General features: G+C 50.2%; 1 protein-coding gene across 3 annotated transcripts; it reads left to right on the top strand.

Annotated features, from left to right (window-relative positions):
* The first annotated feature begins 683 nt into the window (after positions 1 to 683).
* SPRYD3 (SPRY domain containing 3) lies at positions 684 to 24,855 on the top strand. Of its 3 annotated transcripts, XM_049783446.1 has the most exons (12): positions 1,007 to 1,068; positions 1,592 to 1,754; positions 5,051 to 5,197; positions 7,701 to 7,776; positions 9,380 to 9,504; positions 9,812 to 9,947; positions 13,135 to 13,320; positions 22,035 to 22,184; positions 22,538 to 22,595; positions 23,129 to 23,248; positions 23,332 to 23,498; positions 23,742 to 24,855. In XM_049783446.1, exons 3-12 carry the CDS (start codon positions 5,061 to 5,063, stop codon positions 23,874 to 23,876), a joined length of 1,290 nt encoding a protein of 429 aa, XP_049639403.1. In that variant the 5' UTR covers positions 1,007 to 1,068; positions 1,592 to 1,754; positions 5,051 to 5,060; the 3' UTR covers positions 23,877 to 24,855. The 3 variants fall into 3 exon arrangements, with proteins under 3 accessions (XP_049639401.1, XP_049639402.1, XP_049639403.1); XM_049783444.1 differs by lacking the exons at positions 1,007 to 1,068; positions 1,592 to 1,754 and adding an exon at positions 684 to 829; XM_049783445.1 differs by lacking the exon at positions 1,592 to 1,754 and having other exon boundaries at positions 972 to 1,068.
* The last annotated feature ends 161 nt before the right edge of the window (positions 24,856 to 25,016 follow it).

Genomic DNA, 25,016 nt, shown 5'->3' with positions numbered 1-25,016 from the left:
TAACACTAGGCCCCATTCTCTCCTGGAATGACTGGTTTCCAGAACGAAGAAACAGTGACATTGTTAGGGAAAGTAAAAATAAATCGAAATTGAAGAAAAAGGAGTTTATAACCGCAGACTAAGACTTCAGGTAGCCTTTGGAAACGGTCTTGAACCATTTGCTTGTATTTTTGTATGTTTGTATGTCTTCAAAAGAGGAAGCATAAACAAGCAAGGAGCAAGGGTTCACTCCAGCAAAAAATTGCAGTTAAGGCTGATACGGCTTTGAAGAACAAAGAGTTTTGCAATTATTATATTATTATTTTAAATTAATCGTCTTGCTTCTGTTTGTAAGCTCTAGTGAATTGGGTGCCTTCTCCCATCTGATAATTTTCCCACCTAGTTTTCACTTCTGGGGGATCATAAATCTTCACCACCGGTGGTTTTTTTTTTTTTTTTTTTTTTTTTTTCTTTCTCTCTCTCTTTCATGCTCCTACTTGTCAGCTGTTTCCCCAATTTCCCTCACCACATGAAATTGGGAACTAGGGAGACTAAGAAAGCAGATATGACAGTCAAAAAGCGAACTATGGAGGTCAGGAGGGCCTTCATGTGTCAAAGGGAGCAAACCCTTCTATTCTAGAGGTTGGCCAACTCAAGCTTTCAGCCTCAAGCCTGGCACGGTGGAGAGAGAGAACTGGGGGGCCACTCGCACCCTCGGGATGTGCTTAGTCACCGTGGCCTCCAGCTCCGCCTCTCTGCACCCACAGGCCGCCACGTTGCCACTTCCCAGCCAGCCCAGCCCAGCCCGCACCCGGGCCGGGCTCACCACGCCCGGCCGACCCTGCGCTAGGTAGGTAGGTACCCGCTGCACCGGGCCACGCCCCGGCCCAGCCCGCGCGCTTCTATTGGCTCTCTCGAGTGCCCGTCTCTCGCGCTCGCCGGCGATTGGTGGCTGCGGGGAAGGGGCGGGCCTCTGCGGGCGGTGGGCAGGGCGGGGACCCGGATGTGAGTGGTGGCGGCGAGCGAAGGAAGAGCTCGTTCGTGTACGTAGCTGAGAGGCCTATGGATGAGGAGGACGCGGCGGCCCCGGTAGGCGGGGATCGGGGGGCGGGGTCCCGGGGGCCCTCGGGTGTCTGTCCCGGGAGCCTGAGGCGGGAGGCGCGGGGTCCTGGGCGGGGCCTGTGCATCCTGGACTGGAAACCCTCTTTCTCCCCTGGGGGACCCCTTGACCGCTTTGCTTCCCCTGGCCTGGTGGGGGGACATGGGCGTAGGCGCTCCCTGGGCCCCGAATCCGTCCCCCTGCTCTGCTTGCTGCTCGGCTGGCTGGGCGGTGGAGTGCAGGGCGAGCAGATGCCCCTGAGGTGCAGGATGCCAGCCTTTTCGTGGGGTGCCCAGGAGGCCGGGCCACGTGGTGGCTGGTAGCTGTCACCCAATGAAGGTGTCATCTGCACTGTCAGGTAGCCCCAGTGTGTGCAGGGCACAGCCAGATCTGCTGGAAGGAACCCAATCTTAGGGGTTTGGAGGTGTCAAGAGAAAATACGTCACCCTTTCTTTTTTTCAGGTTGAACCCCTCTCCCCCAGGAGAAATGCATTCATTCATTTCCTATGTTAGCACTCCAGGCCATTGCAATCCTCGGCCTCTGCTTCTCTCCATTTCATTGCCACTTGGCGGAAGCCTGCAACCACCTCGGGAATTGTTTGCTGCTCCTGCTCTGGCTTCTTTCATGAGGAGCAGCCCTAATAATCAGCTCTTTAAGATCTGATCTTTTTGGTGTGTGTGTGTGTATATGTGTATGTGTGTGTGTGGTCATATTCAGCTGTGTTCAGGGGTGTGTGTGTGTGTGTGTGTGTGTGTGTGTGTGTGTGTGTGTGTGGTCATATTCAGCTGTGTTCAGATATCACTCCTGGTGGGGCTGGCGGGACCATATGGGATGGTAGAGATCAAATGCCAGGTTGCATGTAGGCACGGCAAAAGCCCTCCCTCCCTGCTGTTCTGTCACTCAGGCCCCCAGATATGATCATTTTCAAATCTTATCATTTCCTGGGTCAAAATGTTCCAAGGTTTCCTATCGCACTTGGAATAAAAGCCGCATTTCTTTCTTTGATCCATTTTCTTTCCCAGCCTCCACTCAAGCCTTCATGTCCCTCCACCTCCCCTCCCCAGCCTCCTTCAACTTTGTATTTTTTTTTTTGGGTCACGCCCGGCAGCGCTCAGGGGTTACTCCTGGCAGGCTCGGGGGGACCATATGGGATGCCGGGATTCGAACCGCCATTCTTCTGCATGCAAGGCAAACGCCCTACCTCCATGCTATCTCTCTGGCCCTCACCTTTGTATTTTGTTATCAGGCTAGCTCCCTTCCACCCCAAGCCTGTGTTCTGGCAGCCCCCTTTGCCTGGAAGGCTCTTTCATGTGCTTGTCACATGCCTGGCCTCTTAACTTCTTTATTTGGGGGTTAGGGTGGGGCATAGCGAGATGTACTCAGGATTTACTCCTTGTTTTGTGCTCAGGAAGTCACTCCTGGGGGCTAGGAGCCATATGGAATTGAATCCTGACCAGCCAGCATGCAAGGCAAGTGCTTCATCCACTGTACTATCTTTCTGGTTCCTTCTTCATTTTAAAAATCACCAAATTAGCTTATTTAATTAAGTCAGTCTGAGAGAAGGTGCCAGAGTGACAGTACACAAGGTTACCTTGCATGTGGCAGACCTAGGTTCAATCTCTGACACCCCATATTGTTCCCTGAGCACCACCAGGAGTGATCCCTGAGCGAGAGCCAGGAGTAAGAGCTGAAGACTGCTAGGTATGGCCTCCTGTCCTACAAAAAGAGAAGTATCCAAAAAAAGAAAAAAAAGAAAAAGAAAAATGGGGCCGGCAAGGTGGCGCTAGAGGTAAGATGTCTGCCTTGAAAGCGCTAGCCAAAGAAGGACCGCAGTTCGATCCCCCGTTTTGATCCCCCAGTGTCCCATATGGTCCCTCCAAGCCAGGGGCAATTTCTGAGCGCTTAGCCAGGAGTAACCCCTGAGCATCAAATGGGTGTGGCCCGAAAAACCAAAAAAAAAAAAAAAAGTATGAGAAAATATATTTTTATATTCTGCTTGATTTCCTATCTGTGTTTAATATCTACAGTAGATTTCTGAAAGGTTTAAAGATATCTGTTAATTTTTTTTTTTTTTTTTGGTGCCGAAACCCGGGACATGTGTTAATTTCATGCTAAGCTGGTATTCAAACTATCACTTTTACTCACAGAAAAGAAAGAATTTCAGGAGGTGGGAGAGATAGGCCTTGCATCTGGCTGACCTGGGTTTGAGTTCTCTTAGCCCTGCCAGCACCAGTAGGTGTGGTGAAAAAAGAAAGGACAAAAGAAAGAAGAAAAGGAAGAAAACAAGTAAGAAGGAAAGAATTTCAGGAGGAGATGAAATATTCAAGTAAAAAATTAAGTAAAATAGTCTTTTTGAAAGGAATTTGCTTAGATAAAAGTGAGTAGGAGGGGCCCGGAGAGATAGCACAGCGGAGTTTGCCTTGCAAGCAGCCGATCCGGGACCCAAGGTCGTTGGTTCGAATCCTGGTGTCCCATATGGTCCCCCATGCCTGCCAGGAGCTATTTCTGAGCAGACAGCCACGAGTAACCCCTGAGCACCGCCGGGTGTGGCCCAAAAACCAAAAAAAAAAAAAAAAAAAAAAAAAGAGTGGGAGGAGAGAGAGACAGAAGAGAGAAAAGAGAGGAGAGGGGGCTGGTGAGGTGGCGCTAGAGGTAAGGTATCTGCCTTGCAAGTGCTAGCCAAGGAAGGACTGCAGTTCGATCCCCGGCATCCCATATGGTTCCCCCAAGCTCCCATATGGTCCCCCCAAGCCAGGGGCAATTTCTGAGCGCTTAGCCAGGAGTAACCCCTGAACATTAAATGGGTGTGGCCCCAAAAATCAAAAAAAAAAGAAAAAGAAAAAGAAAAGAAAGGAGAGACAGGGGCCGGCGAGGTGGCGCTAGAGGTAAGGTGTCTGCCTTGCAAGCGCTAGCCAAGGAAGGACCGTGGTTCAATCCCCCAGTGTCCCATATGGTCCCCCCAAGCCAGGGGCAATTTCTGAGCACTTAGCCAGGAGTAACCCCTGAGCATCAAATGGGTGTGGCCTGAAAAACCAAAAAAAAAAAAGAAAGAGACAGAGAAAGAAAGAGAGAATAATGAAACTTGATTTTCTCAAGAGGGAAAAAAGCCTCAAGTATTCTGTGATAGCACAGTGGTAGGCGGACCCGTGTTCGATTCTTGGTATCCCACATGGTCCCCTGAGCCTGCCAGGAGCAACTTCTGAGCACAGAGCTAGGAGTAACCTGAGTGCCACTGGGTGTGGCCCAAAACAAACAAAAGAAAGTATTCTTCAAGTATTCTTTAGATAGTGTCCACCCATTATTCTTCAACACATCACTCCCCTTCACTGTCAGACTGTTATCTGTCTAACTCGCCACACAAGGAAGGACACTGAGAACAGTCCATCTTGTTCAAAGCTGTTTCTCTGGCATCTAGAGCAGTGCACATAGCAGGAGCACAGGGACTGTTGAATGAAAGGAAGAGGAAGTGGGTGGACCTTCAAGGTAATACATTGGATAGGACATTTACTTGCCTTGCACTACATATGACCCTTGAGCACTGTCAGGAGAGATTCCTGACCAGAGAGCGAGGAGTAAGTTTTTATTTTTTGTTTTTGTTTTTGGTTTTGGTTTCTGGGCCACACCCGGCGGTGCTCAGGGGTTACTCCTGGCTGTCTGCTCAGAAATAGCTCCTGGCAGGCACGGGGGACCATATGGGACACCGGGATTCGAACCAACCACCTTAGATCCTGGATCGGCTGCTTGCAAGGCAAATGCCGCTGTGCTATCTCTCCAGCCCCAGGAGTAAGTTGTAAGCACTGACATGTGTGATCCAAAACCCAAGAGAAAAAAATGTCTGAAGACAAAGATTTTGAGGTCTATGTAAGCAAAAGACTTCAGATCCACTGTCAGCCCTGTGTGCTGCTGATTGGGACTGACTGTACTTTGATTAAGGCCCTGCTTCCTCCTCAGTCCCCTTCTTTCCATGGCAGGTTTGTTCTCATGAACAAGATGGATGACCTCAACCTGCACTACCGGTTTCTAAATTGGCGCCGGAGGATCCGGGAGATTCGGGAGGTTCGGGCTTTCCGGTATCAGGAGAGGTTCAAGCACATTCTTGTTGATGGAGACACTTTGAGGTAAGTTTGCACGTTTCCACATTTTCCTTTGTGTGCCTGATCTTAGAGCTGGGTGAAAGGGGCTTTTTTAGAGGCCAGTGGCTGTCTGCATGCATGCCAGGGAGGGGGAAGGTGGTTCTGAGTGGTTGTACATTGTGCTTCACCCTTCACCCACTTCTGCTCTTGTCTCTGGGCTGCTGTACTGGCCACAATATTGCAAGCGAGTATGTCAGAAACAGGCTGCTGAGGTGTAGGAGTTTCCCCACAGCCTTGCTGCAAGCATTTTAGTAGGTCTGTTGGGGTGTTTGGGTCTCTTTCTGCTTGTCTTGGGGGTTGGGTTTAGTGAAGAGTGGACAATTGGGCAATGCATCCTGGCTATCACCTTCTGAACCTTTAGTTTGTCTGTTTATTTTATTTTATTTTTTACTTTATTATTATTATTATTATTATTATTATTATTATTATTATTATTATTATTATTATTATTTTGGTTTTTGGGCCACACTCAGGGGTTACTCCTGGCTCTGCACTCAGAAATCACTCCTGGTTTGGGGGACATATGGGACACTGGGGATCGAACTGAGGTCCATCCTGGGTCAGCCGCATGAAAGGCAAGTGCCTTATTGCTGTGCTACCAGTCCGGCCCTTTTTTTTTTTTTTTTTTGGTTTTTCAGGCCACACCCGTTTGATGCTCAGGGGTTACTTCTGGCTAAGCACTCAGAAATTGCCCCTGGCTTGGGGGGGACCATATGGGACCCCAGGGGATTGAACCGTGGTCCTGATCCTTGTCTGGCCCATTTTTTTTTTTTTTTTTTTTTTTGGTTTCTGGGCCACACCCGGCGGTGCTCAGGGGTTACTCCTGGCTGTCTGCTCAGAAATAGGTCCTGGCAGGCACGGGGGACCATATGGAACACCGGGATTCGAACCAACCACCCTTGGTCCTGGATCGGCTGCTTGCAAGGCAAACGCCACTGTGCTATCTCTCCGGGTCTGTCTGGCCCATTTTTTTACTTTATTTTTTTGGTGGTTCACACTGGTGGTGCTCAGGATTTGTTCCAGGTGCTGTGCTCAGGGATCATTCCTGGTAGGCTCAGGGATCAAACCTTGGGTTGGCCATCTGCAAGGCAAATGTCCTACCTGCTGTATTATTGGACCCTGGTTTGTCTAATGTTGTGTTTCTCTCTTTTTTATTGGTTTTTGGTTTTGGGGTCACACCCAACAGTGCTCAGGGGTTACTCCTGGCTCTACACTCAGAAATTGCTCCTGGCAGGCTTGGGGAACCATATGGGATGCCAGAATTCGAACCACTGTTTTTCTGCATGCAAGGCATACACTCTACCTCCAAGCTATCTCTCTGGCCCCTCTCTTTTCCTTTTTTTTTGTTTTTTTTTTTTTGCACCCTGCCAGTACTCTGGATCTGCACTCAGGAATTACTCCTGGCAGTGCTCAAGGGACCATATGGGATGCAAAGGATTGAACCCAGGTCAGCTGCATGCAAGGCAAATGCCCTGCCCACTGTGCTATCGTTCCAGCCCTATTTTCTCCCTTTTGGGGGGGGGTATGGAGCTACACCTGGTGACACTCAGGGTACTCCTGGCTCTGCATTCAGAAATCGCTTAAGGGGCCGGAGAGATAGCATGGAGGTAAGACACTTGTCTTGCATGCAGCAGGTCGGTGGTTCAAATCCCGGCATCCCATATGGTCCCCCGAGCCTACCAGGGGCGATTTCTGAGCATACAGACAGGAGTAACCTCTGAGTACTGCCGGGTGTGACCCAAAAACAAAACAAAACAAAAATTGCTCATGGATCGGGGGACCATCTGGGATGTCGAAGGATCGAAATATGGTCCATCCTAGGTCAGCTGCCTGCAAGGCAAACGCCCCACTGCTGTGCCATTTGGCCCCTATTTTTTTCTTTCTTTTTTTTTTTTTTTGGTTTTGGGCCACACTTGGTGATGCTCAGGGGTTACTTCTGACTCTGTGCTCAAAAATCACTCCTGGCTTGGGGACCACATGGGACGCCAGGGGATTAAACCGCAGGTTCATCCTGGGTCAGCTGCTTGCAAGGCAAACGCCCTACCGCTGTGCCATCACTCCGGCCCCTATTTTCTTTTTTCTGACTTGAACTTCTTTCCTGATCCTGGAGTCCAAGCCTTTACAAAGTTGTTACTGAAGGGGCATGGAAGTAGTGCTCATTAGTGGGAAATAAGGCCTCTGAGGAGTAGGCATTGGTTGACAGCCTCCCAATCTGGGAAGATCAGCCTGTCTCCTGCCCCTCTGTCAGCCAGAGGATAAGGTCTGAATAGACTTGTCTTAGTGTGGTGTGGGGTGGCAGTGACTAGAAGCAATGGGAGAGAAGGGGTAGCTGAAAGTCTTTTGTTCTGGTGTTTGCAGATGCCTTTATTGTGGCCTGCTGGATGTGCATCAGGACTGGCTCTTGCTGGGTGCAATTTGGGGAAACTGAGGCCCTCTCCCCCCAATTCTTGGGCTATACTGCTAATGAAACTCCTTATTTTTCCTTTAGTTACCATGGAAACTCTGGTGAAGTTGGCTGCTATGTGGCATCTCGACCCCTGACCAAGGACAGCAATTATTTCGAGGTGATCAGTGGTTGGGCAGAGCAGAGTTGAGGCTCCTTAGTTCTTGGTTTTGTTTGTTTGAATTTTTTGTTGTTGTTTGTTTTGTTTTTGGGGCTATACCCAATGATGCTCAGGGATTACTCCTGGCTATGCACTCAGAAATTGCTCCTGGCTTGGGGGACCAGATAGGACATCGGGGGATCGAACCGTGGTCTATTCTAGACTAGCTCCAACCCCAAAGGCTTCTTAGTTCTGAGGTCATCTCATTGGATTCATGATTAGGCCTGAGACTGACCTGATGTTTGATAAAAGGATCTCAGTCAGAGACAGGTGCTCTGAAGTCCTATCACCTGGTCTGTTTGACTTCTGTCCCCCACCTTAAATAACTGATCTTAACCCTTTCTCAGTCCATATCCAAAGTCCGTAATTACTCAATTTTTTTGTTTATTTTTGGGCTACACCTAGTGACGCTCAGGGGTTACTCCTGGCTCTGTGCTCAGAAATCGCTCTTGTCTCGGGGGACCATATGGACACCAGGGATCGATCCCAGGTCTGTCCTAGGTCAGCTGCATGCAAAGCCAAAAGCACTACCACTGTGCTACTGCTTCGGCCCCCATAATTACTCGATTTTTTGAGGGCCCACACCCAGTAACGCTTAGGATTACTCCTTGCTATGCGCTCAGAAATTGCTCCTGGCTTGGGACGCCAGGAGATTGAACCGCAGTTTGTCCTGGATCAGCTGTGTGCAAGGCAAATGCCCTACTGTTGCACCATTGCTTCGGCCCCAATTACTCCATTCTTTATTTTTTCCATTGCTTATAGATTCTTTCCTTTATTTGTGGGATGGGTGGTGGTGGTGGTGGTTTAGTCATACCCAGCTGTGTTCAGTGCTTACTTCTGACTCTGTACTCAGGAATCGATCCTGGTGAGTTTATGTGATACTACAGATCAGTTGTGTGTGTCTTATCTGCTATACTATATCTCTCCTGCTCCTTTGGAAAGTTTCTTTTTTCCCTCCCATCCATTGGTCATTCACATGGTAATGCCCAAGGTTACCCTTGACTGTGCACTCAGGAATTATTCCTAGAGGTGCTCAGGAGACCATCTGGGGTATGAGGGATCTAACCCAGGTCAGCTACATGGAAGATAAGTGCCCTGCTCTCTGTACTATCATTGGTCCCTTGGAAATTCTTTTCTTTTTTTTTTTTTGGAAATTATTTTCTTTTCTTTTTTTTTTTTTTTGGTTTTTGGGCCACACCCTGTGACGCTCAGGGGTTACTCCTGGCTATGCGCTCAGAAGTTGCTCCTGGCTTCTTGGGGGACCATATGGGACACCGGGGGATCAAACCGCGGTCCATCCTAGGCTAGCGCAGGCAAGGCAGGCACCTTACCTCCAGCGCCACCGCCCGGCCCCGGAAATTATTTTCAAAGTAATAATGAGTAGCCGGACCCCCCACAATCTCTCTAGTGCTTTCTCAGAGTGCCCTGTCTATTTTCCTGACTCATACATTGTTTTTGTCTTTGAGTTTGACTTTGTTTGATGTTTCACTCCCTCAGTTCATTACCTCCTTCCCAGCAGTTTACCCCCATTTCCTACCCCTACTAACTGTTCTTTTCCCTCCAGGTGTCGATTGTCGATAGTGGGGTTCGGGGCACGATTGCCGTGGGGCTGGTTCCTCAGTACTACAGCTTGGATCACCAGCCTGGCTGGCTGCCAGACTCCGTAGCCTACCATGCTGATGATGGCAAGTGAGTTGCCCTATGGAACCTGCCCCCTTTACTCAGATTCAGGAACCTTCCACAGAAAGGGCTCCTCTGGGTCGCTTGTGGCATTCCTTTGCCTACCTTTGCCAGTTTTTCTGATCAGAGAGGAGAGTGGACTGATGGCTCCCTGGAGAGGTTTGCAAACTTGGAGGAAGGGGGGCCTAAATGCCAGCATGGAATAGATACCTTGTAACAAGGGTTGCGAAGAGCAAGATGGTAGCCTCAGCTGCCAGTGCTGGGAGAGGTTGGGAGGCCAGTCTCGGGTTCCCTATCTTTTCTGCTCTGTTCGCAGGTTGTACAATGGCCGAGCCAAGGGCCGCCAGTTTGGGTCAAAGTGCAACTCTGGGGACCGGATTGGTTGCGGCATTGAGCCTGTGTCCTTTGATGTGCAGACTGCTCAGATCTTCTTCACCAAGAACGGGAAGCGGGTGAGTGGGGAGCACCAGGCTTGGGGGTTTTGAGCAGCTGGAAGCTGTCTTGGGATCTGTGGGAGTGAGTAGAAAGAATCTGAGGCGGGAGCTTGCCCTGGGGCCACAGTTCAGTGTCACATGCCTTCACCCTAACCACAGATTCTCCTGCCGGAGCAGATTATGCATTCAGGGGTCTCAGGGGTCTCAATTGCAGCCCTCGGGCCGCAAACGGCCCTCCGTACAACATTTTGTGGCCCTGCCCTAGAGGAATCTTTTTGTTTTGTTTTGTTTTGTTTTAGTTGTTTGGGTCACACCCCCCAGTGTTCAAGGCTTACTACTGACTTTGCACTCAAGGATCACCCCGACTTTGCCTCCGCAGGTAATTTTTTGCGGCCCGCAGGTAAATTGAGTTAGTTTGCCTTGTTGAAGAACAGCTGAGATATCACCTAATGTAGATGTTAAGGGCAAGTGAGTCCTGTGGGAGAAGAGCAGGAATTATAGAAGACAATTGGATGATGGGAAGGGCAGAGGTTAGGACTAAGAAAAAGGGAAAAATGATGACTGGTTGCATATGCTAGTGGTCTTTTTTGTTTTGTTTTGTTTTGGGACATACCCAGCGGCGCTCAAGGTTACTCCTGGCTCTATGCTCAGAAATCGCGACTGGCAGGCTGGGGGACCTTATGGGATACTGGGAATAGAACCCGGGTTCTTCCCAGGTCAGCCGCATGCAAGGCAAACAGCATGCAAGGCAAACACCGTACTGCTGTGCTATCTTTCTGGCCCCTAGTGGTTCTTTTAGTGGTTCTTTTTTTTTTTTTTTTTTTGATTTTGGGTCACACCTGGCAGCGCTCAGGGGTTACTCCTGGCTCTACGCTCAGAAATCACTCCTGGCAGGCTCAGGGGACCATATGGGATGCCGGAATTCAAACCTCCGACCTTCTGCATGCAAGGCAAACGCCTTACCTCCATGCTATCTCTCCAGCCCCTAGTGGTTCTTTTTTTTTTTTTTTTTTTTTTTGGTTTTTGGGTCACACCCGGCAGCGCTCAGGGGTTACTCCTGGCTCTACACTCAGAAATCGCCCCTGGCAGGCACGGGGGACCATATCGGATGCCCAGATTCGAACCATCGTCCTTCTGCATGGAAGGCAAACGCCCTACCTCCATGCTATCTCGCCGGCCCCTCCCTAGTGGTTCTTTATGGATTAATTTTCCCCCCATTTTTATTGAGGTATCTTAGTTTTTTTAATTAATTTATTTTATTGATTGATTGGCTTTGGGGCCACACTCAGCAGTGCTCAGGTGTCACTCCTGGCTCTATATCAGAAATCGCCCCTAGCAGGCTGGGGGACCATATGGGATGCCAGGAATCCAATCAGGTCCCTTCTGAGTCGGCTGCACGCAAGGCAAATGCCCTACCGGTATGCTACCTCTCCGGCCCCAGTTTCTTAGTTTTAATTAATACTATGGAAATCATTGTTTACAGTTATTATAGGTAGTTTAGAACTGCTATCTCAGTCCCTCCACTAGTGTTTTAAGATCTCTCCTCCATTTATCCCATTGACTCTCCCCCATTAGGATTCTTTTTGGTTTTGTTTTTGATTTTGGGTCACACTCAACAGTACTCAGGGCTTACTGAGTTCAGGTATAACTCCTGGCAGTGCTTGAGGGATCATCTAGGGTACCTCAGATGGAACTTGGTTCTGCTTGCACAGCAAGAACCCTACTATACTATCACTTGGACCTCCTTTTAGGATTCTGGATTTGAATCCTTTTGAAAAGTCCTTTTAATATTTTATTTTATTTTTATTTTTATATTTTATTTTCCTATTTATACTTTTTCTTTCCTTCTTCAGAGCTAATAGTTGGTGTTGAAGAAATGTGATAAGAGCAGGGGCACGCGTGTAGGGCATTTGCCTTGCACGTGGCTGGCCAGAGTCAAGAGTATATCTGGGGGCCCGGAGAGATAGCACAGCAGCGTTTGCCTTGCAAGCAGCCGATCTAGGACCAAAGGTGGTTGGTTCAAATCTCGGTGTCCCATATGGTCCCCCGTGCCTGCCAGGAGCTATTTCTGAGCAGAGAGCCAGGAGTAACCCCTGAGCACTGCCAGGTGTGACCCAAAAACCAAAAAAAAAAAAAAAAAAAAAAGTATAGCTGGGTGTGATTTTCCCCCCCCCCCCGAAACAAAAAAAAAAAGAAAGAAAGAAAGAAAGAAAGAAAGAAATATAAGAGCAAATGGAATATGATAGTACAGTGGGTAGGGCACTTACCTTGTACGTGGTTGACCCGCGTTCAGTCCTTATTAGCATTCCATGTAGTCTCCCACCAGGAGTGATTCCTGAGCTCAGAGCCAGGAGTAACTACCGAGCACCACCAGGTGTGGTCTCCCAAAAAGAGCAAATGGAATAGAAAGGCCTACAGCTGTCTCTTTCCTGCCTTCTTCTCTTGCTTCAGGTCTTGGCTGAACATGCCTGTCCTGCAGACTCTTCTGCTCCTGATTCTTGCATTCCTTCTGTGTCCTGTATTTGGCAGCAAGTCAAGGGACTTGTGTTGGCCTTTTAGCTCTGTTAGAAACCTTGGTCAGCCTAAAAGACTTAGCAAAAAAAAAAAAAATATTTTTGCTTATTTTGGGGCCACACCTAGCCCTACTCAGCTTTTACTCCTGGCTCAGCATTCAGAAATCAATTTTGGTGGTACTTGGGAGACCATATGAAATGCTTGGAATTGATCCCAAGTTGACCAGCCTGCATGCGGAGCAAGCACCCTACTTGCTGTACTCTCACTCTGTCCCTTTAGCAACATTTTGGGGGATAGAGAATCAAACACTGGGCCTCATACTTGTGAAACATGCCTTCTCCCACTGAGCTACACGCCTGACCCTGGAAGCCTCACTGTGTCTCTGTTCTTTTCATCTGTCACTATGTATAGTGATATTTGTTGCAGTGTCTCAGGACTCCTGCATTTGGCACAAGTCAAGGGACTTGTGTTGGCCTCTTAGCTCTGTTGGAAACCTTGTTCAGCCTGAAAGACTTAGGAACTTTTTTATTTTTGCTTATTTGGGGGCCATACCTGGCCCTATTCAAGTGTTACTCTTGGCTCAGCCTCAGAAATCACTTCTGGTGGTGCTTGGGAGACCATATAAAATGCCCAGAATTTGCTGAGCTGTGGAAAAGAGCCCAGTGCAACTTTCTCTCTGTTTCTGCTGCAGGTGGGCTCTACCATCATGCCCATGTCCCCTGATGGGCTATTCCCAGCAGTAGGGATGCATTCTCTGGGTGAAGAAGTACGCCTGCACCTCAACGCTGAGCTGGGCCGGGAGGATGACAGCATCATGATGGTGGACAGTTACGAGGATGAGTGGGGCCGGCTGCATGACGTCAGGGTCTGTGGAACTGTGAGTAAGGGGCATGGGGCGGGGCAAGAGGCTGGACAGTCTCTGAGTGCTTAACTCTAGAGCAGTCTGATTGCCTTGGCTGGGGAGTAAGGTCTTGTAGGAACTGGGGAGAATGAGTGTTTTAGCAGGATGTCATGGTGCTTTGACATGATTCTTGAAGTCCAGATCTAGGTCTCTTTACTGCCAGTTCTTCTTTTCTTTTCTTTTTTTTTTGTTTTGTTTTGTTTTGTTTTTGGGTCACACCCAGCAGTACTCAGGGATTACTCCTGGCTATCTGCTCAGAAATAACTCCTGGCAGGCATGGGGGACCATATGGGACGCTGGACTTTGAACCAACCACTTTAGGTCCTGGGTCAGCTGCTTGCAAGGCAAACGCTGCTGTGCTATCTCTCTGGCCCCCTCAGAGACTATTCTTTTTTTTTTGTTTGTTTGTTTTTGGGTTATACCCGGCGGTGCTCAGGGGTTACTCCTGGCTGTCTGCTCAGAAATAGCTCCTGGCAGGCACGGGGGACCATATGGGACACTGGGATTTGAACCAACCACCTTAGGTCCTGGATCGGCTGCTTGCAAGGCAAACAGCGCTGTGCTATCTCTCCGGGCCCTCAGAGACTATTCTTAATTCAGTGCTCAGGGGACTGAGCAGTGCTGGGATTGAACCCAGGCTTCTTGTGTACAAAGATGCACGCAACCCTTTGAGCCATCTCTCTGGCTCTAGAAGTTTTTCTCACCACCTTTGGTTTCTTTGGCACCTGGTGCTCACTGCTTCCTTTCCCACTCAAGAGACTAAGGGCTGGATGCAGTATGCTCAGCTCCCCTTTTTGGCTTAATCCCTGCTCAATTGACCCAGATTTACCCTCAGATCCATGAGGGAGGTGCTTTGAGACTTTTTTGGGGGGAGGGAGCATACCTGGCTATACTAAAGGCTTACTCCAGGGATCACTCCTGGCATATTGGGGAACCATATGGGGTGATGAGGACGGAACCTGGTCAGTCATGTGCAAGACAAACACCTGCTGTATTAATTGTTCCAGCATTCGTGCTTTGCATTGTTAACATTGATCTCTTCAATCTCTCCCTACATTTTAGATTCTTTTTTGTTTGTTTTTGGTGCCACACCTAGTTGGGCTTGGGAGCTACTCCTGGTAGTGCTAATTGGACCATTTGGGGCTGTGGATAGAACCTAGATGTCCTCTAGCCCAAATTCCTCATTTAGTTTTGTCAGTGCCAAGAACCTGCACATAGGGAGGGGCCTCAGTAAACCCTGAGCTCAGAGCCAGGTGTGCTGTTGAGCACCATCCCATTTTATGAAGGATTGGAGTAGATGAAGAGTCACTGAGAATCCTTGACCGCTGAGCTTGCTTTACTTTGAGGAGGCTGTGTTTGTATGTATCTATGTGTCTTTTTATGTATGTGTGCATTTATGAATTTTCTTTTTTTTTTTTGGTTTCTGGGTCACACCTGGCAGCACTCAGGGGTTACTCCTGGCTCTATGCTCAGAAATTGCCCCTGGCAGGCACGGGGGAACATATGGGATGCCGAGATTTGAACCACTGTCCTTCTGCATGAAAGGCAAACGCTCTACCTCCATGCTATCTCTCTGGCCCCTATGTGTGTGTTTATGTATGTGTGTATTTTGAGCTATACCTAGCAGTGCCTAAGGCTTACTCCTGGCTCTGTGCTCAGGGATCACTCCTGGTAAAGCTCAAGAAACTATGTAGAATCACATGCAAGGCAAGTGCCCTACCCCCTGCATTAACTCTCTAGTTCAGGCTTTTTTTTTAAATGCACCTTTTTTTTGTTTTGTTTTGTTTTTGGGCCACACCTGGTGACGCTCAGGGATTACTCCCGGCTATGAGCTCAGAAATCATGCCTAGCTTGGGGGACCATATGGGACGCTGGGGGATCGAACCTAGGTCCCTCCTAGGCTAGCGCAGGCAAGGCAGGCACCTTACCTCTAGCGTCACCACGCCGGCCCCATTAAATGCACCTTTTTTTGTTTGTTTGTTTATTTTTAGTTTATGTTACTGGTTATCAGGGGTTACTCCTGGCTCTATACTCAGGAATTACTCCTGGTAGGGCTCAGGAGACAATATGGGATTCTGGGGATTGAGCCTAGATTTGCTGTGTGCAGCACAGGCCCTAGCAGCTAAACTATTGCTCCAGCCTTTTGGCACTTTTTTTGGGGCGGGGGTGGGGGGCACACTCAATGGTGTTCAGGGGTTATTACTCCTGGCTCTGCACTCAGGAGTCATTCCTGGTGATACTTGGATACCAGGATACCAGAGATCAAACCCAGCTCGGCAGCATACAAAACAAATGTTCTACCTACTGTGCTATCACTTCAGCCCTGAGTTTTAAGTTTTCTTGGGAATCAGGAACCTTGAGAGAGGGAAATTCTTCATCTCTACCCTCTGGGCCTATCTCATGCTAGTGTTGGGAGTGAGTGGCCGCTGAGTTAGGGGTCCGGCCTTGAACTGCTGTGGGCAGCTCAGGCCTCCTACTTTGAATTGTCCCTCTGCTGCCCTTCTGCTCCTGGCTCAACCTTCTCCTCCTCCCTCTGGCCTTCTTACGCCAACCCAGGCTGTTTTCCACTGAGCCTCTGATAACAAAACAGAAGCAGTGGGGGGTGGGAGTAGATTATGAGCAAGGCTCCCCACTTCTGGAGTGAGTCAAACACAGAAATATGGCAGCGAGTGTGTCCTCACGCTACTTTTGACACTGTGTCCCTTTCTGGTAACTGTCTCCCCAGGACTGGTGGCTCCAAGCCAGGTGGCCACTAATGCCCACTTTTTGACCTTTCTCTTTCTTTTTCCCTTCCCTTCTACCATCATTTGGATAACATCTACAGTGTTGTGCTTGGGACTGAGCCAGGGCAATGTCCTGGCACTTACCCCTGACCTCTCTAATAGAGGTTTTTCCTGGCATCTTTTCCCTGTTTGAAACTGTCCCTGTTCCACTCTGGCTCCTTCTGGGCAATCTTTTCCTATGGATGTAGAATCCTGTAGATGTTTATAAATAGCCTGCCTTCTCCACCATACCTGCCACATAAGAAATTTTTATTTCTTAGATAAAAGCTGTGGAGTTTCGCTCTTCTCATTAACCCTTCCCCTGGCCTGGGCCAGCTGAAGGGGCAGGCACACCCTGCTCTATGCTCTTGCTGCTCTGGTGCAGGTTTGGGCAGGAGCCTCTTAAGGGTCATTTGCCCTTCTCTCTGTCTTGCTGGCTCTCCCATCTATCAGATAGAATGCCCTACCCAGACTCTATACCACCGTGGGAGCCCACCTCCATTGTTTCTTTTCTTTCTTTTTGGTTTTTGGCTCACACCTGGTGGCACTCAGGGCTCAGAAATCGCTCATGGCAGGCTCGGGGGATTCTATGGGATGTCGGGAATAGAACATGGGTCCGTCCTGGTTTGGCCGTATGCAAGGCAAATGCCCTACTGCTCTCTCTCCCTTGTTTCTTGGCCTTCTCCCTTCAGGCTCTCCTGAGCCTCTGATTCAGTAGTTGAGGCACTAGAGGAGGCAGGGCAGTCATCAGGGCCAGACTCAGGTGTCTTGTTTCTTTTTTTTTTTTTTTTTTTTTTTTTTTTGATTTTTGGGCCACACCCGGTAATGCTCAGGGGCTACTCCTGGCTATGCGCTCAGAAGTTGCTCCTGGCTTGGGGGACCATATGGGACACCGGGGGATCGAACCGCGGTCCGTCCAAGGCTAGCGCAGGCAAGGCAGGCACCTTACCTTTAGCGCCACCGCCCGGCCCCTAGGTGTCTTGTTTCTAAATGTTTAATACAGCTGTTTCTCGTCATTCCTTCTCCTGATTTCGGCCTGATTTTTGCCTTCCCCAAGAACTTCTGCTATGGGTGAAGTCTGCCCTGGATCTAGTGGCCAAGGAACTCTCTTTAGAGTTTTTTGGTTTTGGGGTTTTTGGTTTTTGGATCACACCTGGCAACGCTCAGGGGTTACTCCTGGCTCTATGCTCAGAAAACGCTCCTGGCAGGCTCGGGGGACCATATGGGATGCCGGGATTCGAACCACCACCCTTCTGCATGCAAGGCAAATGCACTACCTCCATGCTATCTCTCCGGCCCCAAACCATGAAGATTTTTTGGTTGTTTGTTTGTTGGGCCACAACTGGCAGTGCTCAGGGCTTACTTTTGACTCCACACTCAGGAATTACTCCTGGTGGACTTGGGGAACTTTATGAGACACTGGGGATTGAATCGGGTTGGCCATTTGCAAGGCAAGCTTACTACCTGCTGTACTTTTTTTTTTTTTTTTTTGGTTTTTGGTTTTTGGGTCACACCCAGCGGTGCTCAGGGGTTACTCCTGGCTGTCTGCTCAGAAATAGCTCCTGGCAGGCACGGGGGACCATATGGGACACCGGGATTCGAACCAACCACCTTTGGTCCTGGATCGGCTGCTTGCAAGGCAAACGCCGCTGTGCTATCTCTCCGGGCCCCCCTGCTGTACTCTTGTTCCGCTCTATTTCTTTTTTCTTTTCTGATTTTGGGTTTTGGGTCACACCCGGGGGTGTTCAGGGGCTACTCTGTTTGCTCTCCGTGGTAATCAGGGGAATTTTGCAGTGCTGGTAATGGGACCAGAGATCTGGGGATACTGAGGAATTTCTAGGCATTTGCTAAGTAATGGGGATATTGCCCCTCACCTCATCCCTCCTCAAGCCCTGCCAAGGGAGGTTCTGTATGGAAGGTGAGGATTAATGGCTGAACTGGGGGATTAGATTTATTCTCCATTTCCTGATCATTGCTCCTCTGATAGCTCCTTAGTGACAGGGCAACAGCTTTGGTATACAAACACTGAGTAAGTGAGCCCAGCCCTCCCAGGGGTCCTTTCTAGACCCAACCCAAAAGAGACCTTGTTGAGGCCTGAGGAGGCTGGTGGGATGCAAGTTCTTGGTTCTTATTTCAGCTTAGCCCTCAGGGTGCCACTGCCCTGTCAGAAGGGATTAGGGTCTTTGCTGACTAGAGGAGAAGGGTGGATACCAGTGGGGAGAGGAGCCCAAGGAGGCGTGGCTGCGGCTTTGGGGAGGACACAGCATTTTGACTGCTTGGGCCTCTCAAGGCTTCAGTGATTGTGTGTGAGGTGGGGTGGGGGTATATGGGAGTAGAGCTTGAGAGCCTCGAGAAAAGCATTTTTCTCTTCCTCTCAAAGATGTAGAAGAGGGCCAGAGAGATGGTGCCTTGCATATGACTGACCCCGGTGTGATCCCTGACATAGCTTATGGTCATTTCTGAGTACAGAGCCGGGAATAATAGCCCCTGAACACTGCAGGGTGTGGGCATCTTCCCCACCCAAACACAAATCCAAACCCAAACCCAAACCCAAACCAACAACTACAACAACAAAGATGCAGAGGAAAATTCCTGTTGCTGGAGCATTGAGGAGAAAGGTTGACCAAGATCAGTTTATCAGTTGAGGTAAAGTCTGTTGTGGGGAGACAGTTTATAGCCTAGGGACTATTCTGTTTGCAGATGAGGACTGAGGGGCAGATACTCATTTCCTGTTCTGTGAGCAATAGTTCTAGTGTATGTTATAGCTGTGTGTGGCTCCTAATGAGAAGAGCACTTACTCTGTTGGAATGTTCTGTTGTGACACCCATTTCCAGACTTAGGAAAAGGCAGAAATCTGTGTTGTTAACCTATTGGTGATCAGGCTCCCTACTTAGTTTCTTTTGTTCACTTACCCAGTTTTAGGGATGCAGGTGAGAGTATCCCCATTTTACTGATGGAGAAATGAGGCTAAAAGAAGTGAATGTCTGTCTGGACCAGGGTGATAATACATTTGATTGACCCTGGTTCTCTCCCTGGCAGAATAGGCACCCCAGCAGTGATAGCAGTCACTACTACTCTCTCTCTCTCTCTTTTTTTTTTCTTTTTTCTTTTTTGGATTTTTGGGCTACTTAAGAGGCTTAAGAATTTCTCCTGTTGGTGGTGGGAATGTTGCACTGGTGAAGGGGGATATTCTTTTTCTTTTTACTTATATAGCTGAAACCTAACTACAAATATATCACAAACATGTTTGTAATCATGGTTCTTAAATAAAAAAAGAAAGAAAAGAGGAGAGGGAGAGAGAAAGAGAGAAAAGGGGGCAAAGAGAATAAAAAGGAAAAAAAAATAAAAGAATTTCTCCTGACTCTGCATTCAGGGATCATTCCTGGCACTACGTGGGATGCCAGAGATTGAACCTGACTTGGCACATGCAAGGCAGGAACCCTACCCACTGTACTATCACACTGCCCAGCAGTTTCTCTTAAACACAGCACCAGGAGTAACCCCTGAGCACCACTGGTGTGCTCTTTTCACTCCTGCAACTCCATTTCCCCAAATAAAGAAAAGAGTGGGGGCCGGAGAGATAGCATGGAGGTAAGGCGTTTGCCTTTCATGCAGGAGGTCATCGGTTCGAATCCCGGCGCCCCATATGGTCCCCCGTGCCTGCCAGGAGCAATTTCTGAGCCTGGAGCCAGGAATAACCCCTGAGCACTGCCGGGTGTGACCCAAAAACCACAAAAAAAAAAAAAAAAAAAGAAAAAAAGAAAAGTGTTGGGGCCGGAGAGATAGCACAGCGGTGTTTGCCTTGCAAGCAGCCGACCCAGGACCTAAGGTGGTTGGTTCGAATCCTGGCGTCCCATATGGTTCCCCCATGCCTGCCAGGAGCTATTTCTGAGCATAGAGCCAGGAGTAACCCCTGAGCACCGCCGGGTGTGGCTCCCCCGCCCCCCCATAAAAAGAAAAGAATGAAGGTTTGGGCCTGGGAGATGACCCACAAGGCTGAGTGTATGGTTGAGTATAGAAGTTCTGGTCCCACCACCCCAGTCACTGAGTACAGGTCCACATACTCTCTGAAAGTTACCTGCTCAAAATTCGTGGCCAGGAAGTGACTGGAGTAGGCTTTGAGCCCATTCTGTTGGGTTCTCTTGCTTCGAGAGGCCTCTGTGGTGTGGATGTGTCATTGCTGTCCTGGAAGCCTGGGTGAGCTGGAGGGAGTATTCCTGCTTGACTACACTGAGCACTATCCCTGTGGGAGTGTGTCCTCTTCTGGCCAATGTATGTGGGACGCCTCTACCTTGTGCAGACAGACTGAAGAGAGGGGCAGGTGGGGTAGGCTTTTCCCAGGACTGGCATCTAGGCCAGCTGTTTCTTGACTTCGGAATGGGAAACTCTGTGGATCCCCCTCCACCCATGCACTATTGGGTGGAGAGTGTGGGTTGGGGGCTGCTCAGGCCAATGGCCATTGTGGAGGGAGGTGGAGGGAAACCCCAGGCTGAGAAGGACCATGAGCAAAAGTCAGGATGGTGTGAGCCTTTTTGGTCCTTAGTCCCTAGAAGAGGATCTCCATCATCTCCATTTCTGGTGATAGAGCAGTATGATGGAAGAGGAGATGGGGTCTGAGTTTAAATGTCAGCCAGTGCAGCCCAGATGGTGAAGAGATGTGGGTGTGGATTAAGTGGTCTCCATTGATCTCTGCCTTTTCCCTGGGCCCTGCTTTCTGCCTCTAGTTCTCTTTAGAATGCAGGGTGGATTGGAGTGGCAAGCTTTGGGGAACCCAGGTTAAGAGGGGACCAAGGTCCCTCTGTCCCCTCTGTGTGAAGAGGATAAAGTGGCAGTAGCCCTTGCCTTTGCTGCAGACACGCTGTCTTCCATATTGGTGCAAGTGAGCTTCATTCCTTTCCTGTTCGGGCAGGAGTGTGTGGGAGAGAGGCCAGCATTCCGAAGCTTGTCAGGGACAGGTGGAGGAGGTCCCCAGGCGCGTGTTTTCTCAGGATTCGGAGGGGTGGGAAGGGAGAAGCAAGTCTTCAGGGGCAGTTTGACTAATTAAAAAGGGATTAAGGGATCACCAGTGATGTTGAAGGTGGGGAAAACGGGGCCAGGGCTGAGTCATTGCCCCACTATTACCATGACAACTGATAAATAAATCCTCCCTGATTGGGGAAGGTCACCTCATCATGCCCAGGCAGGACCCTTGTGGGTCTGGAGAGCCTTGAGAGCCCAGTCATTTTCGCATTTCTCCCCAAACCCCTGCTCAAGCGTGAAAGAGTCATGGGGGGCTAGAGCCAGGGAAGGGCTAGAGCCCTTCATCCCCCACCTCTGATGTCCAGTGCAGCAACAAGCAGACTGTTCTTGGCATCACCTTGACCCAGCTCTGAAGGGCCCTGGCCAGAGCCAGCTGAAAGAGTCCTGGGGAAATTATGTCAGCTCTTCCAGGCAGAATCGGTTTCCCAGTCTGTTTCCCCTTCCCAAACATCTGATTGGCACAAACTGCTGCCCAGTATCTAACCCTGCTAGTCCCCCTCAAAGGCATCACCCTTCCTCTTCCCCCATCTCCGCTTTTCCTTTTCTCAGGTCAGCTTCCTCATAGGGATAGGCTTCGGGGTGACTGGGGAAATAAGGACACAACCTGGAGGCCACCCAGGTATGCAGGCACGCATACAGGCTGTGTACATGCACTCACACGTGGACGCTGGAGGGCTGTGCTGCTGTCTGTAAAGCAGGAATCTCTGGGCCAGGTGCATGTGGCACTGTAATAATGGGCTCAGCCCTCCTGTCCTGCCCTACTGTTACTCCTACCCTCTCCCTGCTTTCCTGGTCCTCAGAACTGAGGCCCACATTATGTCTCTGGCATCCTTCACTTTCGTGGGATCGAGATTCCAGGGTATGTCAACCTGGCTCCCACAGCATCCCCATGGCCCTCTTTCCCTATAGCTTCTGGAGTACCTGGGCAAGGGTAAGAGCATCGTTGACGTTGGACTGGCTCAGGCCCGGCACCCATTGAGTACCCGTAGCCACTACTTCGAGGTGGAAATTGTGGACCCTGGAGAGAAATGCTACATTGCCTTGGGGCTGGCTCGAAAGGTGGGTGCCTCTGCTGGCTTTCCCCTGGAGAGCTGCTGAGCTCAGCAGCTCTTGGGAGCAGGACTGGGTTGAAGGGAGGATCTTAACCTGCCACAGACACAGCCGTGTATGATTGTTGAGTAAGGGAGTGTGGACAGGTCTCACATGCCTTAGGACCCGCACCCCACATTCTGCATGTGGACAGAGGCAGTCTGCAAGGAAGGAAGCAGAGCACCTTCTCCCATTCCTCCTTCCTTGGAGGCCTCAGTGCCTGCAATGGACCCGCTGGGTGGGTGGTTGAAGACCAAAGGCTCAGGTGCCACTCTTTTCTGGGTGATGCTCTGAGCTTGTTTTTTTTTTTTTTTTTTGTTCAGGATTACCCCAAGAACAGGCACCCTGGCTGGAGCAGAGGTTCTGTGGCTTATCATGCAGGTGAGTTGGGGGCTGCACTGGAAAAGCTGTGTCAGGTTGTCGCCATCTGGGACATGCATTGACCTGCTCTCCTCCAGCAGCTGCCCTGTGAGCCCCTATGTTGCTGGGCCTTTTCTGCTCTTTGTTTTCCCTCCGGTGCTGAGAGCCAGGAGGCAAGGCAGGGGCAGGGGCTTGGGTCAAATGGACATTCCAGGCCTCTGAGTTGGCTCCCTCTGTGCCTTGCCTGCAGATTCTGCAGTTTCTTTTTTTGGTTGTCTGGATTTCCTTTCTGGCTTTCTTTAGAAAAAACAAACCCTGAGTTCCTATCCCACCATAGCCCTTCCCCTTCTTTCCTCGGCTCTGCTCCCCAAGGGAGCGCCCTTTAGTCCTTTGAAGTCTCTTTCTCTTAGGTGACCTCCTTTCCTCCCTCTTTGTGTCACCTTGTTTCTCTTTTCCCTTCCTGGGGCCTGAAGTGGGCAAGGGCTTCCCTCTGAGGGCAAGGATGCTGTCACCCCTGTTTCTTGAGGGGTGTTCATGTCCCCTCTGACCAACAGATGATGGGAAGATCTTCCATGGCAGTGGTGTGGGGGATCCCTTTGGGCCACGCTGCTACAAAGGGGACATTATGGGCTGTGGAATCATGTTCCCGAGGGACTACATTCTCGACAGTGAGGGTGAGTGGAAGAGTGTGGCCCTACAGGCTGGTGGGGTAGAGGGTGGAGTGCAATGCCAGGAGCTCAGCTCTTCTGTCTCCTAGGTGACAGTGATGACAGCTGTGACACTGTGATCCTATCCCCAACTGCTCGAGCAGTTCGAAACGTCCGCAATGTCATGTACCTACATCAGGAAGGAGAAGAGGAGGAGGAGGAAGAGGAAGAAGATGGGGAAGAGATAGAGCAGGAACATGAGGGCAAGAAGGTGGTGGTGAGTAGGGGCAGATTTTGGGGGGAGGGGAGTGAGTTTCTGTGGGGCACTGACATCCTGGGAAGGCCTGGTTCCGGCTTCAGGACGCCCTCTTGTGGCTGCCTCCCACCACCCTAAGTCTCCCCTGTCAAGGCCGGCTAGAAATTGGGAGTGATCCCGTTGAGAACTTTGTGGTCAGTCCCAGCATCTTTGGTGGGGGGACCAGAGCCTGCCTGCCCACCCTCTCCCTTCCACCCCTTTCAGGTTTTCTTCACTCGGAATGGCAAGATCATTGGGAAGAAGGACGCGGTTGTTCCTTCTGGGGGTTTCTTTCCTACCATTGGAATGCTGAGCTGTGGAGAGAAGGTCAAAGTGGATCTGCACCCCTTGAGTGGCTAGGGGCTGGTCCCCACACCTGCCTGGCCCCTCCAAGCAGTCTTTGGCAGACCCAGGTACCCAATTCCTGACTTCCCCAGGAGTGGCGCACCTCACCCACAGGTCCTGGGGAGGTCTAGTCACTGCTCTCTCCTCAGGCTCTCGAGCTCCCCACCCGCTTTTCAGCCTGGTGCTGCTCCTCATCAGTCCCGTGTCTGAGCGCCTGCTTGGACAGGAACAGGCCCAAAGAATGGTGGCTAGCTCAGTGGGTCCCACTGGCTTTGGCAGTAGCCTTCTGCACACCCTTTTCCCCTGCCCATGCGAGTGGGGAGGAGTAAGCCCCCTGTCTCGGCTGCTATTTACACGGGCACTCGGCCCGCAGAGGGAGGAGTGGACACTCCTGCCAGTTTCCCGTTGACTCCTGCATTCTACTTCCCTATACCCTGGTTGCTATTGAGGCTCTTTTCATGACTGTGGTTCCAGAAGGAACCCCACTAGGGTCTCTGCTCTTTCCCTCCTTACCACTTGATGCTTTAGTCCTACATCTCCTGGGAAAATGAGGGGCACTTGGGCCTTTGGTCCCTACCCCCCCTTCCCTGCTGTCCCTTATATCTAGCGCCTGTCTCTCCTGCTGTGAGGTGACCCCCCCCCCCCACCTTGGTCCTTCCACCCTCCCTCTCTCCTGTTCTGGCCCTACACCAACCTCCACACCTATTTACTGCCTGTGCCAGTTGCCTGTGTTGCCTCAGTGTTTGATTCTAGGAGTTCCATGTATCCCCCTCCTCTACCCCTTTGGCCCCCGACTTCCCCTGGGAGGAAGAGGGAGTGGGCGCAATTGGCCTTGGTTTGCACAGAGTGGGCGGCACCGGGGAGTGGAGGAGCTATTGTGCTGCTGAAGCCCCCATGGCCCTCCTTTCAGGCCTGCACTATGATGTAAGAAATGTATGTACAGACCAGAGATGTTTATACCGCCAATAAAGACAAGTTTCCGTATTTATCAGTACCCCAGGACTCAGTGTCCTTTCCAGTATGATTGTCGGAACAGGGCTGGAGGTGAGGGCAGCTGAGGGCAGCATGCTCACATGTGGCCCAGTACAGTGTCAAGGTTATGGGGCATGAGACACCCCCAAAGAGACTTTTTCCCAGGGCATGAGGCTCTGCCCT

This window comes from Suncus etruscus, chromosome 11 (genome assembly GCF_024139225.1).
Source record: "Suncus etruscus isolate mSunEtr1 chromosome 11, mSunEtr1.pri.cur, whole genome shotgun sequence".
Lineage (NCBI taxonomy): Eukaryota > Metazoa > Chordata > Mammalia > Eulipotyphla > Soricidae > Suncus > Suncus etruscus.
This window is presented reverse-complemented; position numbering and strand designations above follow the sequence as displayed.